Below are 20,347 nucleotides of genomic sequence, written 5' to 3' on the forward strand. Positions count from 1 at the left end.
AACAAGCTTATATGAAACTGAAAAAGCATTATAGAGAACTGAATTATGAATAGCTTTTCAGAGTTTTATTTTGCACGAATAGCTTCAAACATTGCTTAAATGAACAAAGAAGGAGCAGGTATGGAATGAAAAATGAATGCTGGAAACTTACAGGGAAAAGGTTTGTACATAATGTTCATACAGCTTTATCATGACAAAAATAATTTGAACACACTTTATCACAGATACTTCCACTTTCTTTCTGCATGAAGTAACTCATTTTTTTGTCCAGAATTATCAAACATCATTGCCACGCATAGTTACACTGTTTTCTTCCTATCTTTTGACATATTGCAGGGGCTGGTAACAAGTTGCAGACACTAATGCTGAAACTGTGAATTTTACCACCCAAAGATATTAATGATTCATGACTGAGAAATTGTCACCCATAAACCCTACTAGTTCAGAAGTCAGAGAAATCTATTGAAATCACTAAGAAAAGATGAAAACTGAGGGAGAAAAAAAGAAACTGTGACATTACTAATATTGTAGATACTCTATGAAGAGAATCAAAACTTCCTCTAACATGTCAGTTGGGTAACAAGTTTATTAAATGGGAATAAATGAAAGGCACTGCTAAGAGAAAGAAAAATGAAAGAGGTGGGAAGATAGATGGCATACTTGTTTTCTGCCTCTTTTCATTAAACCACAACTAGTTCTGTTAAAGTGGGAGGGAGGAGGGATTGATTATTGCAAAACATCTGCATCTTCATCTAGGTGCATCATTTGCCTAAACACAACATAGACCTTTATTTGATTTTATGTATATGGAAGCAAAACTACAAAGATCCGGTGAGTCCCATTTAACTTCAAAACTCATGTTACTGCAATAAAAGTTGATATTAAATGCTTTAACTGAATATACTGATACTTCATTTCAAGTCCTGAACTAATATAGAAAGAGATCGAAAAGGTGGAACTTCTTGAAATAATAGCACCACAATGACGTTCTTCAGTGCCTGTAATATACTTCAAGTGCTGAAAAAAATACCTGCTTTCTTCCTTCTCATGAATTACCAACACTTTAGTTTATTTTCAGTGAAATCTGAAATGTATTTTTGGCTTTAGAATGAGCACCTTCATAAATCTTCAGTTTTAAATACTGTTTTTCAAATTGCACTTCTTTTTGTTGTTTTCTTGCCTTTTGACAACGACACATTAAGATGGACGTTACTTTAAGTCTTTGAATCAAATATAGGAAGAATTTCTATTTAGAAATTCAGAAAAACTGAATCTAGTCTGTTGCCTGTTCTATAGATTGTAATTCATTTTAAAAAGAAAGATAATGAGAACAATGATATGAATGTTTGTAACAGTATTCTCTGAGCAGATTTGTAAATAAAAGTATTTGATATATAAGTTAATGACATCTCCCTTCTTTTTTCAGGTTCACGATTCTGATGTTGCTATAAATCTCAGTCACTCTGTGGATGCGAATCGATGCCAGCTTTTGTTTTGTATAAGAGAGCAGAGATAGCAACAGCTATTTGAATTTCAATGTTCTGATTGTACTAAGCCTAAAGCAAAATACTGATAAAGACATAAGTAAATGCTGCCAAGTTCTTTTCTAGAAATTGAGCATTACGTAGTAACTCATCTTCAGCTCTTAGAAGATGGACCTACATGCTGCTTTTGAACAGGACAGTAGTCCTGAACATCTCCTCCTTTCCCTGTTTTTAGCCTTTCTCTCTCCTTAAAATTTCCTCCCCCAGAGAGATAGCGCATCAATGGAAAACAATGATGGCAATAAGTGAATTGAGATTAAAACCATCCTTCATTTTCTGTCTTTCTCCTGTTTTTTGTCCTGGTTGTGCTCTTTTGCTCCAGTCATCCCAGTGCCCACAAAATACTCACAGAATGTTTCAAGCATAGTCCCATGCCCACTCTTTCAATCTCTTCTATTCTATGGGTATAACATGAGAGTGATTAATGAAGAGCCCCAAGGCAGAAAAAGCCATGGACCACAGATTCTTCACAAGGCAGAATGAAGGAGCTGTGAAGAAAAGCAAGGTCTGCCATGAACTGAGCCCCACATGGGGCCTGCAATGGAGATACAACTACCAAGAGAATGCAACAGAGGTTTCCACAGAGTTGTTACTATATACATAAGTATATATATTATATATATAATTTTTGTAAGTTTATGTAAGAGAAATTGTGTTTTGTTTTTTTTCCTGAGAATAAATGGCTCACCCCGGTTTTGAAAACAAAAACAAGGTTGCAGTTGGTGAAACTGCGCAAAGGCTTCTCTCCCTCAAATCCAACCATTTGTATGTAGCAGTGCCTTTTTACTCCACGTCCCTACTCTAAGAGCTAATCAGTTCTGAGATGATGATGCTGATCACACATGTGCAACATGTGTTTAAAAACAAACAAAGAAACAGAAATCCTATCTGGCAACAGTTTTTCTCCATACTGCTATTCATTAACAGTACTGCATTAGTGGATGTCTTCATGAGGAGTAGCAAATGGGTATGACAATCTCTAGAATAGAGGAAGTGCAGCATAAGTATAGCATATAATTTTCACAGACAGGACTAAGAAAATTCATAGGAATGAAGCTCAGTACTCAATTAAATACAAATAAGGAGATTTCAGTATTTATGGTAGAAGTTAGAGGTATCTTTGTACATAATTCATGATAGACTTCGCAGACCTCGATTAATTTACAGTAGTCTGTAAAGAACAAAAATAAATCAAAGCTATACGTATGCATGGAAAATAGAGATATAAGATAAGTTGAATATTGTAAAATTCAGTGTCAAGATTTGAGTGGTATACCACCATGAATGTAATTTTTTTCTTGGCCAAGTTTATTATTTCATTTATAAATGAAGTCATGAAGCAAGAATTTTAAGAAAAAGAATGGCATGTGTTTCCTGTAGATCAATTGTGTAGGTGCCTAAACAAAGATTTGCAGAGCAGCCTTAGGCAGACTTTCATGACAAGCTCAGTCAGTGCTGTCATTTCAATTATACACAAACAGCAGGATACAATAAAACAACTTTACAGATATACTTTTAAGCAATAAGCTTCAATTTTTTTTACACTCCAGCCACCTTCCATACCCAAACAGGATTTCATGGCAGCAGGGAGGTAACTTATCCCCTTTAAAAATAGCATGAGGGCTGCTTCAAAAGTAATGCCTTCTATTTTATTGTATTGGCTCACAATGTCAGAGGTGGGTGTTGGTGCTCTGGCAGCAGAGGCTGAACCTTCCCACCAATATTCTATTACACTTAGTTGCTTTGCAACAGATGGCAGCAGAAGGGCAGTTTGACTAGACGGCATCTGACATGGAAGTACAGATGAAGCAAAGGTGTGTCACTGAATTCTTCCTTGTGAAAAAACATCACCCACTGACATTCATCAACATTTGCTGAATGTTTGTGGAGATCAAACAGTGGATATTGGCATGGTGGTGGGTGGTGCGACAGTGGTTCATCTCCACTGGCAAATGCAGACCTTCTTTCATCACTGGCAAAAAAACATAGCTAATGGTGGCATTTTGCAGATGAGAATTTGCTCTATCAAAGGGTGTAATTGTGCTCTTTGAAATTGTCGTTGCTTTTGTGGAAATAAATAGGAGGCATTACTTTTGGAGTGACCTACATACTAACCATACAACATGATGGCACATGACCTCTGACACCTGCTTGATGCTTCTGCATATCCTCAAAATTAAGATAACAGAAAAATGAGAAGAAAAAAAGAAGTTTAATCTTAGCTCTGTTCAATTCAACTTCTTCAGTTCAACACATACTTCATCTATTCTCTTCCACAAACTGATAATCCGTTTCACAATGACTCCTCATGTAGGGCATCAAGATACCACAGGCAGATGTGTCTTCAAGTGTAATAGCATGTTCATGCACTGAGGTCAGCAGGAAGGCAGTAATAAAGCGCTCAGAATGGAGAAGCTTTCTATCTGAGGCATTAGGCAACCAATTTCATCAAGTCTTCACTTTGTGGTTAAGTGATGCTCTGTAATTGCAGCTGCTCCAAGCAGGTAAGAGAGGAGGATGTACCAGCAGTATCAGCATGGCAACAGTACCAGTGCTGATCTTCTGGGTCTTTTTCTTCCAATTGTTTCACACAGTCTTACCTCACATATCGAACACAAAAAGCAACAAAGCAGCAGCCAATCAGTGCCACCATTGATGCCGAAATCACAGTGACTGCACTGCCAGCAACACTGACCAAGAGACCAAGGCCCACACCAAGAATGATCTGTGCCAGCTGTACCATGCAGGTGAGAGCAGCACAGTCAATGCCCTTGCCTCTCCTGTACTCCACACCTTGCTCTTTCTGCTGCAGATTCAGGTCCTGGAAATAAGCACAAAACAAGACTCAGAGGACTTAGACATAAGCTGAATCCCTCATGCCATGACATCCAGACACAGCAAAACAGGCCAATAGCTGTCTTGCTTCTTTTCTGGTTTTAGTGTCTGTCCCACAGAGGTTACAAAATTCAAACAGAGATTATTCAAGTGATAATGATTTTTCCAAATTGTCCTGTTTCCGTCATCAGCAACTTTATCTCTTCTCTCAAGGAAAGAACTGAAACTAGATCAGAAAAAAACAACTGTTTCCTTGAAGTACAGCTCTATTTGAGCTCTGGCAAACTAAAACAAGAAGAAAATTTTACAGGGCAGGACACCTCATCAAGAATATTTTAGCTCCAACTCTCACATGGCTGAATCACAGAATCACCTAAGAGTAATGAAGTGGAAAAAAAAATAGGAAAGACCTTCAAGGTCAAGTCCAATCATACGGGGAGCTTCGGGTCATACTGAATCATACTACATCCCACACATATAAAGATCATAATTTGTTCTAATGGAGCTCTGAAGTTATACTAGATGCTCTGAAATTATGTCTCATAGCATATAAGGGAGTTCAGTATTAAAATCTAAATGTGATGTTTTTATTGCTAAAAAAAATTCTGAAAATGAATGAGGAGATAAATTGATCTACATACAGAACACCATTGTTAATGATTTAAATTAAAATTACATACATATTTGAGCAAAAGCCTTCATTTATTGTCTATGAGCATCTCATATACAACCTCACGCGCTGTGAGGTGAGAATATTGAATCAGGTTGTTTAGAGCTGTAAGACTCCAACCAGGAAGATCTTCAAAACTGGACTGGACAAGACCATGGACAACCTGCTCATGGTGACATTACTTGCACAGAGATATTGGACCAGATGATCTCTGGAGGTTCCTTACAGACTCAAGTTTAATTCTGTGAATCCTTTCCATGAAGACCTATTCCATTTCACAATATAATTACATGATGATAATTAAATGTTTATTGTTCTTGCTGTTGTTTGGAGAGGTCTGCATTGTAACAGAAAGTTTCCATGCTGTGCTCTAGCTGAGCTGCTCTTTCATAGTATCCAAATGCTCTTGACTGTGATTAGGATGCTTTTTGCAACACCTGTTACACTGCCTTTGAGCTTTTACCACACAAAGCTGAAAAGCAGCAGAAGCCAATCGTGCCTTCCTAATCCAGCAGGACTGAAAATGAATTAGGGTCCTAGGGAATGGCAGTGTGGAACAGGAATTGAAGTAGCAGCAATTTAAAACCCAGCGTATGATTTTGGTAGATTGTATACTAAGGAAAAATGGCTGTTCTTTGTTCTAAAATAATGCGGTGTTTTCAATTCAAGATACAGGTTTTTTTTTTAATTACATGTATTTTGTTGGGCTGTGCCAGGCATTCCTATGTGTCAGTTGTTCCAACCACAATAATTTGAATGTGTAAGTGAATGCAATTTTGCACTTGACTTCTCCTTTTCTATCATACTTTTTCTATCATCTCATACATTATAGGAGATTTAAGACAAACCTACATCTCATACATTATAGGAGATTTAAGACAAACCTAATTCTGTTAATGTCAGACCTAACATATGATTGTCATTTATCAAATGGCATAGCCATTTGCCATGCCATAAATGGCATTTGAAGATATTAGCTTATTATATTTTAAGTCCATGCACACTTCAGCCTATTTCATTTCACTTTTGTTTTGGAACAGGTCTAGTTCAGAACTGGGCTGTAATTTTGCCTTTATCTCCTCTCTCTGATTTGGTTGTCCCAAAGTCAGGATTGTGATCTCACCTTAAAAAGGGTTCAACCCATGCGCTTTGTAAAATCTTTCTGAAGTTCTGTATCATAATTGTTCCTTACTGGAATGAACAGAAATTAATTGAAAAATGATTAAGCAGATTATGAAATATTTAATCAACTTGAAAAGTCCTCATAGGATTCTTTGACTAATTTTGAGTTTCCTTGTGTTCATCATTCTAATGGTGGTGTTGAGAAATCATATAGAATAGTAGGAGGTACTCTCAAGGGCTTAATATAGTCCCATTTTCAACTATATTTTTTATAGCTGGTTTAAACTATCTTTTGTTGTGTTCCAGCATTTTCTTTATTCATTTCTTCAAATGTCACTGGACATAATGAAGACTTTTCCTTAGTTCTTCCAACTCTCCTCTATCCTTCTTGTTTCCAACTTTCTTACTAACTTGCTAGCATGTTTCCATTGAAGACTACACCACCTTACAAGACATAAAGGTCCAGCTGAGCCTAGTAGCATGGCATAAAGAACTCAGGATTTTCCAGATTCCCTTTGCAAACAGAATGTGAAGGACCAAAAAGAATGCCAGAAGAATGAGAACACCGAATTCAACTTACTACAGAACTACACAAAACTCTTTGTACTTGAATTGCATATCTTTATTAGATAACAGGCTTTTGTAACACTTTGCAGTTAGCTAAAGATTCTGGTAGCCTTCGCAGGGTGGTTATTAACCCCAGGGACTCAGAAGTCAGCTCCTCAGCTAACAAGAACAAGCTCATCTTCCCTGAAATAACAGCAGCTGCTCGTACTGAGCCCCAGCCTTCCCTTTGCTTTTAAAGAGGACAAAAAAACTTAGTGATTTAGATTTTATTCTCAGGCAGGGAATCCTTGAAGGCAACACAGTTGGCTGGCTCTCTATAAGTAGCTTGCAGCCTGAACACATACTGCAATTGGCCTTATCTCAGTTGTGATTATTATTCTTCATCTTAATGTGGGACTACGGAGACTCTCTGGAGCTGGGGCCTTAGCTGAGGGCTGTCATCTAGCTTCAACACAGCTTATAATATCAGTGTTGTTTAATAAAGATCTCTATTAACAGAAACTTTCTGTTCATATCATGTCACCATAAACAATTTGAAATGTATAATTTTAAACCCGTTCGCCCCTTCTACCCTTCCTTAGACTTTCAACTTACCTCTTCTTCTTTGTGATACTCTGCAATGAGCTGGAATGGCACAGTATACAGAGTGCTGGACATGACTCCAAAAAGTGAACACAGAACCAAAGTGGAATAGACATTGGGAAACAAGCCAATCAACCCAGTGCCTAACCCAAAAAGTAGGTATCCAATGAAATAAAGTCCCTTTAATCCTGTGTATGGCAGAAGGAGTTTCTGCAGGTCTGTGGAAAGAAAGAGAAATTGTTAAGAGTTAAACAGAACAAGCAGCATTTCATCAGGGAACTCATTTAGGAGTTTTGTTTTATAAGATGCTGTGAAGGGGAAAGTCTTACTGATTTTGAAACTTGCTTGAAATTACTGTGGTTACAAATTTGCTGCAGAATGCTTCTTTCTGACTCTTACTCTGGCATAACCAAGCTCAGAGAAGAAGTTAACAGCCATTCTGGAAGGACCACCCCCACAGACAACTTCAGACATTTCCGCTGTTGGATTACAATAAAAACATTTGGCATCAACCTCTGTCTGAGCTCAGAGAGGTGCTACATAAATGCCTGTAGTTAAGCTCCAAAGGGGATTTCCCTCAACTCTTTTAGAATGCTCAATTCAATTCCCAAAATACTACTAGTTTTTGGATTGTATTTTTTTTTTTTTTTTTAGTCCTGAGAAATAGCTATAGTAAGATTTATCTAGGAAACTTGCTAGTATATTCACACACAATTTTGGGGAATGAGGTCCATGTTTTTGGCAAGGACTTCTATGTAATTATGAAAAGTTTATTTGTGAGGAATGCAGATGGCAAGAGGCTGAGAGGGGCCTTTGTAAACCTATAGCTACAGGACTGCTAGGTGAAAAAGCATCTCTGAATGATGCCCACAGCATCCATTTCACTCTGACTTTTGGCTTTAAAATGATTTTTGGTACTTAGGGTCAATTTACATGAAGGATAATGCCTTTCTCCCAGAGAGACCCCTTTTCATGTTGTCCAGGCAAGAACTGCTCTTGTTAAGATACAGGTTTCTAACACTGCTGAGAATGTAATACTTGTTAAAATTTTCATGTGAAAAAAAAAAAAGAAAAAAAAAAGATATCAACATATCAACAGTTAATTTGGCAACTTTTTTTTTTTTTTTTTTTTTTTTAAGGAATAGTGAACAACAAAGAGGTTTTTGTTTGTTTGTTTGTTTGTTGGAGTACATTCTTGGATACTTACAAGAATAGGCCGAGGATGCAATTGCATTGATGCACAGCCCCCAGCATCCAACCTCCACTCCTCTTCTGTAGGTGTGGTAAAGTGTGGAGTTATGAGAAGCATAAGGACTGCCCTGGTACACAACCTAAAGAAACCATGAAGATCACAAAAGGCAAGGAATTACTGTATATATATAATACCTCCTGCACAGAAAGACTGGCTAGTACCCAGGAAATCTTTCTAATAGTGCCCTCATCACCTCTGTGTTGTACTCTGTATTTCACATGCGTTTCTCCCAAGACTCTCACACACAGGCTCTCCCTCATTTCTTGCCCTTTTTCCTGGATTAGCCACTCTATAGAGACTCATCTGCTCCTCTGCTCTTTTTTCTTTGGGTGTTTCTCATTTTTTACTCTCCTTCTCCCTCCCTCCATTTCTGCCTTCTTGCTTAATCTGCTTACTCCTAACTTAGCTACAATGATTTCTTTTTCCAGGCCTACCCCCACACACTCAATTTTTTCCACTCAGTCAATCCCCTATTTGACCCCTTATCCAGGCAAGCAAAATTCTTTCTTCTATTTCTTTCTTCTTTAGTTGTTCATATACATTGAAGGAAACAAAAACTACCTCTTATTTCTTCCACAGAGAGAGAAAAACCAAAAACACTAAGGCAAGGAAATGTGGAATACTGCATGGGAGCCAGAGTCATGTCTTCATGTTCATAACAATACCTTCATTTGGTTTTGGAGTAGAAGACAATTCTACGAGGAAAGAAAAGCAAGAGGATTTTATACTTTTACCTGTCCCATGAAATCCGTGAAGAAGAGCATGTTGGACAGGAAAGCCATCCATCCAAAGAGGTGGCTCACACAGAGATAGCGATAATGGGATGGCATGCTTAAAAGAGTCTTCAAGAGTGATCTAAGTGTCATCCGCCTTTGAGCCTAAAAGCAAGTATTTAACAATAATATTGCATTATTGCCCTTAAGGCCAATAAAATTCTGACAGTATGCGGAGAAGACCTCAGCATCTTTTCATGTTAAAATTCCAAAGTTATTTTGCTTTTGCTAGAATGGGTTGGTTGGGTGCTCAACGTCCTTAACTACATATTTGATTAGTAGAATCATTGCCTAATAAAGTTATCTGATGGATGACAGGAACTCTCCACGAGCTGGGGTACATCAGAGTGGTATTTCCTGCCATTAGGATAATTATTTAAGGGTACCAAGGCAAAAATTTCTGCCAAACAGATTCAGCAGTTTCAAAAACCAAACCAAAATAAACCAATAAGCACCAGAAGAACTTCTTCCTGGGGGACAATCAGCTTACCACTGCAGATTTATAGCTGCCATACAAAAAATGAAACTCAAAAATATTTCCTTAGAATTAAAATACATCATGTGTAGAACACTGCAGTTTTTATACTTACTTTCCATTCCCTACTAAATTTTGTGTACCACCTATTTTGGTATACAATGACAATGAAATTTTCCCTATGGACTGCATCCTCCCTCAAAAAGCAGTGAGAGACAGTGATTCGTAAGAGGAGAAGAAGTAGCACCCAAAATGGAGGATGCAGCAAAAACCCTACTGGGTCCAGTACCTGAACACCCCCAATCTTGTGGGAAAAACAAAACATTTCAAAATCAAAACCTGATGGGCATACATTAAAAAAAATCTCACTGGCTGGGAAAATATTCTGACCATCTTCAACGTTCTATTTTATCTCTTTCTCCTCATCTGAACTTTATGCTCAAAACTTCAGTCCCTTTTCAATCACATTCAGTGGTGTCATAGTTCCTGCTGGGATGGAATTGTTTTCATCAGAGTGTCTGATACGATGCTGTTTTGGCTCTAGGAGAAGAACAATGTTGATATAACACACAATGTTTATAGTTGCTGCCAAGCAGTGTTGTACAGAGCCAAAGCCATTCGCAGCAAAGGGCCCCCAAGGAGCTGGGAAGGAGCAGAATTAGGGCAGCTGACTTAAATTGGCCAGAAGGGTATTCCATACAATTTGACATCTAGTGGAAGGAGTTTTGAAGGGAGCAGGAGAGCTTGTCTCACTCTCTCGCACTGCGAGGGAGTGAGCTGGGCATCAGCTGAGAGGTGGTGAGAAATTGCTCGTGCATGAGTTGCTATATACATTCATATACACATATATATTTGTCATCATTATTATCCTTTTCATTTTCTCTATCATAGTAAATAGTTTTACCTAAACCCATGAATTCTGCTTTGTTTTCTTTCCTTTTGATTCTCTTTCCATCCCACTGGGAAAGGATGGAGTGGGCAGAAGACTGTGTGATACTCAGCCATCTGCTGGGTTAAACCACAACAATCAGAATCACTGCTATCACTTGATTTTTCTCAGTACATCATTACTCTCCTTCAGTGTTCTAGTTATTTTTCATAGCTCTGCCTTCTTCTGAACTAGGCTATGCTGCAAGCTGCTCTATGAAAAATCACCACATATGAGGTTAGAAAATATTTTACTCCAGTGAGAGGATTTTAATCCTCATAGGAATTCATTTTGCTGAGTTCTATCTTGAACTGAATGCCGTGTAAAATCCTTGGAATTTCTCTTGGCATCACTTTCTCTTTTAACTGCGCTTTAAACAGAGGAAATTATAAATTCTACTACAGTTATACAAAAATAAATAAATAAATAATAGTAAAAAAATCTCATATTGACTCATCAGTATTATTTCAAGGATAATTACTTTTTTTTTTTTACTTAGCTTATATAATTTATTAAACTCTTCCACAGAGTTATTTAAAATACTCTTCCTAATCTGAGTATAATGTCAGGGTACTACAAGGAACACCGCTGTAACTACAAATGATCATTTCACACCTAGAGCGGAATGTTTGCTCTCTATTCAGATATTTTAGAAAGTGGAAATGGAAATAAGTGTTTAATGCATGCATTCAATACTTAACAGCAAACACATTCTACACTATTATTTGTAAATGAAGTTCTGAAGTCTGCCTCTGTTTAAGTAGTTTATCCTTCAAAAGTTCACAATGTCCAGCCCATTTCCCTACAAAATCACCGCAACTTAAAGCCTAACATGATTATTACGGATAGAGAGGAATCCTTAGTACAGGTTTTACAGCAGATCCTCAGTGACTTTGCACCAAAGCAAATAATGGAAGTAGAATAACTTTGGATTTTTATTCATACTGTAAGGGATCAAATCTCATTAATAACTATGGAAGCTATTAGTATGCAAGAGCATACTCCTTAATTTAGATGAAATGGGGCCATGATGCCCACCATGAAATGAAAAAAGAGACACAGAGAAACAGGAAACCAAAATATATCTTCAAGGAAGTAATTACAGAAATGAAGGAACTTGGAAAGCATGTGCCACAAGAGACAGAACACTTTGGTGGTGAGAGCGTCTAGAATCTATCCAAGCCTGGACACATCAAAGGAACATGAGACAGATCAAAGCTCAGCAAACCTCTGACAGGCTGACCAACTGAGAACTTACAAAGGAGGGCAATTGCATAAACTGACCCACAGTGAACATCAGAGCTGTACATAGGGTGTCAGATGTTACTGATTCACTGGGATTCTTGCCAAGCCAAAGGCTACCCAATGCCTTTGGGTATGCTTAATCCCCTGCTTCCCTGGCTCTCTCAAGGAATGCTCTCTGCAGGGGAAATTGCTCTTTTTCATTCACTTTCCCTTATTTCAAAGCGCATGCTGGCCAGTCAGTGCAACCAAGCATCTCCAACAGGACAATCAGAGTGAACAGAGCTGGTGAAGTTTACTGTGCCCCAAGCCGGGTGGGCAAACAGGAAGCACACCACAGCGTGCCAACCATACTTTGCTAACAAACTGTTGCTTTGTTTGTTCATCTGGTATTCTCGTCAGTCAATGCTCATCTTTTAGTCTAGCTTTTTGTAGTATGTAGTGTGATGATATTTTTGTTTGGTTTAGAAATAACAAATGCTATTAGAATACAAATGATAAATAGTAAAAGACAATAGATCAATTGTAATGGTAGCTTAAACTTTAGTTTATGTTTCCATCATATCTAACTTAACCACCTGAGCATTCTTGGTAATTTTTAGCTGATTTCCCAAGACTTGTATCCACGATATATACCTAATAATGCTAAGAGATAAGAAGTGAAGTTAAAGCAACAGGTGACTGTTCCATTATTCATTAGAATGCTTGCATACAGACATATGTATTAGCTTTTGTGTGAATAGTATACCATCGAAGTGCAGAGAGGATTCCTGTTGATGTATTTTAGTGGTGAAAACCACTGTCTGTTCCTAAGACTATTCTACATATATCTCTCCAGATGTTTTTCAGGTAGATTCACCTTTTCCTAGGTGAATCTTTCATAAGATCAAAGAATAAACAAACACCACTGATTACTTGAAGTACAAGTTCCTCCCTGACATCTCAAAGTTATGCCAAAGGCACAGCCACAGCAACACTTCAAAATAAAATTAAAACCCCAGAAGCGATGTGGTATTGTTGCTTAGGCAATTTCAGACAAATCGGAGTCATCAATAAATCCTCAGTGAAATGCTGAGTGGCAGCCAATGGACCATAGAATGAACACTTTCATGTACTACATGTATTAGTATCTTGATTTCAATGGAAGTTAATTACAGGCTTACATCAAATACCAATGCTCTGTAACTCCTGTCCACAATGTGATGCTAATTCTACAAGGACTAATAGAAAAATTCAGATGGGTAGGATACAAAGAAACTGATACAGAATAGAAAATTGTATTTGGCTCTCCCTCAACCCTGCCAAAACATCAGGACAAGTTTGTTTCTGTCCCACTTGCTGGAAATACTTCGTAAATAACCAAAGAGAAAAGAAAAACTTTTATCTGACCCTTTATCCAGGTCAACAGAAAAAAGAATCCAGAGGGAATATTTTTCTGAATACGTGTATGAAAGGACTCTACTTCAATCAGCCAGCAATAGCTAATTAAAAGGCTATTGATGGTCTTCAATAATGAAATAATATGGGTTATAAAATCATCTCTGTTCTTACCTCTGTACATGATCTGTCAGTATCTTTCTTTGGCTTACTTGTAGCATTTAAGTCAGTACTTAAGTATCCGTTCTTGATTTCCTCTATGGAGCTGTACTTACAGGGCTCAGTCACTTCCATCAAGAGCTTTGTCTCTTCGTTGTCATATCCGAGTGGGACTTCAGGAATACTGCGTAGATGTACAATAAGGCAGATGAGGAAAACCAAGGCTGACAAGAGGAAAATCACCTGGAATTCTGACATCAAGGTGTATCCTAGTACAGTTTCACCCCAGTCCACAGCACCTGTCAGGTAGCCCAGCGCTCCTCCTAAGCCTACAGGGAAGGAAAAGGGTGAAAAAAAATCTACTGGCATTTATAAATAAACAGTATACAACACTCTCATTGTGTGATTCCCTCTAGAAATGACTGAATAATCACTCTCAGATATCAGGGTATTCACTCCTCAGGTATCAGCATATACAAGAAGAATCAAAAGAAATTGGAACTCAGAGGCAATCACACATACAAGCAGTTATCAAAATATGAAAGAAGATATCCTCAGGTCTGGAGAGAGCTGTGCAGGAGCACTCAAAAAATATCTCAATATATGCAACATGGGACTCCATCTTTTTTCCAACAAATGCTCTGCATGACTCAGAAACATTTCCTTAAGGCTGCCTTTTCTCTGAAACAGTGAATAATGAATAATGAAACAAAACTCTACTGGAATATGCTTTTTGAAACTTCATGGAACAAACAATTTTTCTATTATATCAAGCGGAGTTTGTAAATTGTACCTTAGGTAGCTGACTCTAAACAGAAATACTGCTTCCACATGACTTATCTTTTCGAAAGGGATTAAAATTAAAAACAGGGTTTTGTAAACCCTGAAATCCAAGCATCTCTCCACTAGGAGAGACGCCTCTGTGTCTCAGAGTTAATAAAAGAAGAATTCATTCTCTTTTATTTATTTATTTTTTTAAAACAACTTCTTTCTTTGCTGATAGTGCACACAGTTTGAGAGGTAGAGGACTCTGCTGCATTCAGCACATGGCTCTGGTAGAGAAAGTGTTTGTCCAGTCCTGCCCTCCCTGGTATCCAGGTGGCTCAGGAAGATGGAGAAGTGGCCCAGCACAGAGCATTTGAAGGATTGGAAGTATTTCTATCCTTCTGCTTAGGGAACTGAAGACAACGTGTGGTGGAACCATTCTGTGCAACAAAAAGAAACAGAAATAACAAGGCGTACATTTGCCTCTCCTAAAAACCATGGTATTGTAATTCCATTCTGGGTTTTCTGTACTTATTTTCCTCTTATGTGTGATTACAGCCCTCTAACTGAATCCTACAGGGCCTGTATCACTGGTTGTTTTAATGAAGAACAATTAAGCAGTTAATGTCTTCTGGAAGAAAATCTACACTCAATGTTTGCACTGCAGCTCATGTTTGATGCTTGAGGTCTTTTTTGCATATTGTTTTGACTAAAAGTAATCATGGCATTGGAATGCGCAGCCTGCAAGTTGTGTCAGATATGTACCATATATCTTCTTTTTGTCTCAGCGGTCTTGTTATAACAACAATCTATCTAGTTTCACATTTAGACTTAAAACACAGAGAAGGTAGATTGAAGAGCAAAGTCTTGAGGATGTTTAATATAAAAAGAAGGAATTAAATAGTGGAAAAGTGATAACTCAATACACAATATGGAAGCTGGAAAAATGAAGAAGGAAGGATGCTTCTTGTGTCTGAAAAAGATAGAAAAGAGAAGTGACAAATGTCAGAAATGTAGAAGATGGATAATATGATTAAATTTTAGGGAATGCAGTTTAAAAGCAAGGCCAGTGGAATGCTGGAACAAGCTTCTCCGAGGGGGCTGTAGGACCACTCTCATGGGCAGACTTGAAAACTAGAATCATGCAGATGTGGCACTGAGGGTCATGGTTAGTGGGCATGGTGTGGGTGGATTGATGGTTGGACAAGATGATCTTAGTGGTATTTTCCAGCCTTAATGTTTCTATGATTCTATGCTTCAGGAATGGGCTGGGCAATCACCTATTCAGAAGGGCTTAGGCAAGCACAGCCTTGCTACAGAAAGCATCTGGTGTTGGTCCAAATAACATGGAGAAATCTGTCTGTCCTATCTAATGCGATTCAGCCATCACCCCCATTTGCAGCTTGCCATACAAATGAATCAGTTCAATCCATAGCTCTAAACGTGGAAATCAAAACTTTTTAATAGGAAGAACAGTAAACAGAGTTCTGCTGTAGACAGGAATATACTTCGCGACTTGCTCCTCATTCTGTTCAAACAAGTGATTAGAAAAATTTGTGTCTATTTCTAAAAGCTAAAACTCATTTCAACCCCACATGGCTTTCAGGTTCCCCTAGAATCTGTGCCCAGGTTCCAGGATGCAGCTATTTCAAATATCCAAAGTCTGCCCACTGTCAATACTACTGTGTATCACTGTTGGTACTACTAAGCTCTACTAGATGTGCGAGGGGCAGCTGAGGGCCCTGGTGTGCTGGGCCCAGAGCAGAGGAGCTGAGCAGAGGTCTCATAGTGGCTGCAGCTCCTCACAGGGAGTGGAGGGCAGCGCAGATCACTGCCACAGAGCCTATGTGCTTCTGTTCTTGCTACAGCTCAGCTGCCACAAAAATCTGCATCAGCATAGGCTGCATGACTTCTTATCTTGCCTGTTTTTTGTCCAGTGCTGTCACAGCGACTGGTCCCATGCACAGCTGGGGGTGGTCCCATGCACTTCCTGACTCACATAACAAGTACACAGCTTTACGTGCGTTCCTTGTGTGTTTTCTCAACACAGGAAAAAGCCCTCTGTTTTATGTGAGCTTTTTCCTTCTGTAACTCAGCAACATTACAAGTGTCTAAAGGCAACCAAATGAAGCTCGAGCCAGAACTTATTTTGTGGAAATTGTGAAGCTATGAATGTTACATAGAACTTCTGTTTCTATAGTGGAAGGCACCAGATGTAGAACCACCACTGAAGAATGGATGCTGGCTGCACTGCTGCATAGTTGCTCTGTCACGAGCTGAGTAGAAAAGTTATTTATTTGTAAGTGCTATGTCAAAAAAACAAGTCGCTTCCCCTAATTTTGGCTACATCAAAACTTGAGGATCAAAATAAAATGAATAAATACTTCATTTATATAATAGTTAATTGTTCTTAATTTAGCCACAGCTATTTTACTGTAAATTGTTAGGCCTGCAGCCTCCTGAAAGAGAGATCTTGCAGCAGCAACCACAAGCTGCAGTTTTCTGTAGCAGTGAAAACCCAGCAACGGACCCGTGACTGAAGCACAGAATCAGATGATCAGTTCATTCAAGATTAGTACACAGAGACTACAAAATCCATGCAATTTCCTTCCCCTCCCTCCAAGTAGGAAGGAAAAGAAGGGATATGAGTACCTGTAAATAGGGCATGATAATGCAGACCCTTCTCTTTATCTTGATGAGAGCAGACATCAAATAAATATGCTTTGATGGGGCCATCAATAAAGTCAGCTGCAAAATCAAAAAGCACTACTCCCAGCATGGTAATGACTATTGCCCATGTCCGCTGCTTGTCTCTTTCACCGATGAAAGCTACAAAACCAAAAAGACTCTCATTGTGACAGCAATAGTGCTGTGTTTCACAAAACCTCATTTTATCTTTCCAGATTCCTCTAAATCTAAACAATGCTTAGTTATGTATGAGGGACCAGTGATACCAGATTAGCATCTGAGAAGTGGGATAACTGGATTGAGTCTGTGCAGCACTCAACTGTGCTAGGTTCGCTTTGAGCCACAGATGAGCAGAATCACAGAATCACAGAATCACAGAATTCTGTTGGGTTGGAAGGGACCTCAAGGGTCATGAATCTCCAACCCCCCTGCCACAGGCAGGGCCACCAACCTCCACATTTAATACTAGTCCAGGCTGCCCAGGGCCCCATCCAATCTGGCCTTGAACACTTCCAGGGATGGGCATCCACAACCTCTCTGGGCACCCTGTTCCAGCACCTCACCACTCTCTCTGTAAAGAACTTCCCCCTGACATCCAACCTAAATCTTCCCGCCCTCAACTTAAAACCATTTCCCCTTGTCCTGCTGAAGCTCTGAGTATCCCCAGCTTCACAGTCAAGAGTATCATTCACCTTTCCTTACTCCTTTGCACTTCCACTGCATGCTCTGTTAGCCTAAAACACACGTTGTTTGGAGTACATTTTTGTTTTATTCAGTTTGTCCCACCCTTCCACAATTTTAGGCAATCAGGGTTGGCCTAATATCTTTTCCTGGCTAAACAATTACAAATATATGCAACAGCAATGATATCCAGAAACAGAGAACAAATCAACCTGTGAAAACACACTCCTCCCCCTGAGGAGGAGCCTCCAGTCACAACAACAGCAACAATTTTCTAATAAGTCTTTGAGAAGTAACATCTCAAGCTGAACTAGAACAGTGCCTAGGGATGACAGTCCTATTGGATTTGCACATTCCAAGTGCATTGTTTTCATGGAGTTGTGACTTCTATTATTCATCCACATGACACATTCCTGAGTCAAGCCAGTGCTACAATAACTTAAGATAAATGTTTTGCATGTAAAATAGGAACTAACACAGATTTAGTTAGGATGTGTACTACATTATATGAGCAACATCAATCATTTAACACAAGAAGGAAAACTTTAGCTATCAAATACATCTCTGGGCCTAAGTAGTGCTTTATTGTATGAACTGATCAGGCAGAGAGGTCAACATATAATACTGCAATCACATGCACGAACTACTGAACATTACATACAGGGTATATAATGCGCAGCATTAGGATTGAACTTAAAGAGACTGCAGTGTTCCTAAGCTCCTTCAGTGCAGCTCAGTAGCGTGATACCCAATTTTAACACCCAATTTTAACAGGGAAAAAAAAAGGACCCCATCCTTCTTTCCAATTCAAAACAGTAGGGTGAGTTTTGTCTGTCAGTACAGTGCGTTCCCCTCACTTACCTGAGATTATCTCGTCCCCATTGAGGTACAAAGCCATGCCTACCAGCATTATGATGCCCAGACCCAGAATGTAAGGTCGCCTCCTGCCCCAGCTACAGGCGCAGTGATCACTGGCAGAACCTGCCACGGGCTGTAGCACGAAGCCCAGGATGGGGCTGATGAGCCACACCAGGCTATACAGGTTCTTGGGCAGCCCCACACTTAGCAGCACCGGCGTGACAAAGGCAGCCTCCACAGCATAGCAGAACTCCCTTCCAAACATCGCCATGCTGTGCATGATCAGCCTTCCCGTTGCTCGCTGCTTGAGCACCAGCACTCCAGTCCTTGCCGTGGAGAGGTGCGCAGCCTTCTCCTTCTCTCCTGAGACATCCATGTCTGCCTTGGCCACCTCAGAAGGGGGTGGAGGAGACTCCTGAAAGCTCTGCTCCGTTAAGGTCATCGCTCTGGCTATGCACAGCGCTCAGGCAGGTCAGTGCTGCCTGGTGTGGCTGACATGGAGCCCTGATCATATGCCGGGTGCAATCGCTCTGTTCTGGGGGAGGGACTCGCATACTTTCATGGCTCCGCGATCACAAGTTATGAAGGAAGGGGGCGGGGAAGCCTGCGTTCACATCAGCAGTTCTGCGCTCTAGGGCGTTTGCAGAGCTCCCAACTATCCCAGACTAAAGCATTATCGTTGCAGCACAAAACACGCCTACAATGGGAACACACATCACATGGGAGAGATGCAGGATTAGCCTGACACAAAGCCGGTCATTCCTTTTGTTGCTGCAAGTCAATGGTGCCACCAAGAATGAGGAAACCTCATCTTTTCATTCAGCAAGAGTGCTGACCAGCTGCAGGCAGGGATATAAAAAGGCCATCCAGGAAAGAATTTCAACAAACTTGAAGAAGTAGACCGAACTGTTGTTCTAGAGTGTCAACAGCAAACAAAAAGCTTGATAGAAATCTGTCAAACTGCAACTGGTGAATATTTTTTATCTGTTCTGTGCTATTCTCAGTATAACTGATTATTCTGTCCTCTTCTGAAAAGCAGAGTGTATCATGATGACTTAATGTCTTTTTTTCTTTTTGGAAGTCCTACTGTGCACACACATATTTGGAAAGCAAACAGAAGGTTTTTAAAGAAATCTACAGCAACATACCAGAAATCCCACCCCTTCAGGTGAGCACCTGACTAAGGCAACTAAAGTTAATGGCAGTTTTTTAACAATACCATCAAATTTTGGATCAGAACCTAAGTGTGCTGAAGATTATGCTTGGCTGTATTTACTCTGCTCCAATACAATCAGACGCATATGACACTAAGCAAATTCCCAGATCTTAGTGTGGAGGAAGGAATTGGATTCAATGATTGCTGTGGTCCACTCTGACTCAAGATATTCTATGGCTCTGTGATAATGCAATGGTATATAATATTCTAATTCATCAAACTGATTATAAATGGGAAACTTAAAATGCTTTTAATGATTGTTAACTAATCTGTCAATGTCTACTAGATAATTCTTGCTTCCAAGCAGTTGTTTGTGCAATAGGATGTAAAAGGTGTTTTGGTATAGTAGTAAGGCAGACACTTTCCCATGACAAATGTAAAATAAAGTGTATCTCAGCTTTGGAAATCTTCACAAGCAACAAGCCTATCTTCAGCAAGATTAAAAAATGACCAAAATTATTTAAAATAACAACCCTTTGTGTCAAAATTCTTGACTCACTGAACTAAAGAAAATTATATTTAAATTCATATATAACTAATTATTTTAAATATATATAATTTGTGTTGAGGGAAAAAAGAACATTTCAAATTAGTAATTTTGAAGGAAATAACA

The 20,347-nt window shown here is 39.1% G+C and overlaps 1 protein-coding gene across 1 annotated transcript; it reads right to left on the bottom strand.

Annotated features, from left to right (window-relative positions):
- Nucleotides 1-50: 50 nt before the first annotated feature.
- SLC45A2 (solute carrier family 45 member 2) lies at nucleotides 51-20,302 on the bottom strand. Its single transcript, XM_010725319.3, has 7 exons — nucleotides 18,522-20,302; nucleotides 16,944-17,120; nucleotides 13,542-13,855; nucleotides 9,307-9,450; nucleotides 8,528-8,651; nucleotides 7,333-7,538; nucleotides 51-4,365 (listed from the first exon to the last, which is right to left on the bottom strand). Exons 1-7 carry the CDS (start codon nucleotides 18,958-18,960, stop codon nucleotides 4,141-4,143), a joined length of 1,629 nt encoding a protein of 542 aa, XP_010723621.2. The 5' UTR covers nucleotides 18,961-20,302; the 3' UTR covers nucleotides 51-4,140.
- Nucleotides 20,303-20,347: the final 45 nt, after the last annotated feature.

This window comes from Meleagris gallopavo, chromosome Z (assembly GCF_905368555.1).
Source record: "Meleagris gallopavo chromosome Z, MGAL_WU_HG_1.1, whole genome shotgun sequence".
Taxonomy (NCBI): domain Eukaryota; kingdom Metazoa; phylum Chordata; class Aves; order Galliformes; family Phasianidae; genus Meleagris; species Meleagris gallopavo.

Coding starts and splice junctions, on each gene's coding strand:
- SLC45A2 (XM_010725319.3), bottom strand. CDS start 18,960: ATGACCTTAACGGAGCAGAGCTTTCAGGAGTCTCCTCCACCCCCTTCT. Junction 17,121..18,521: donor TGGGGACGAGATAATCTCAG/GTAAGTGAGGGG, acceptor TTGGTTTTGTAG/CTTTCATCGGTGAAAGAGAC. Junction 7,539..8,527: donor TGCATCCTCGGCCTATTCTT/GTAAGTATCCAA, acceptor TTCTTTCCACAG/ACCTGCAGAAACTCCTTCTG.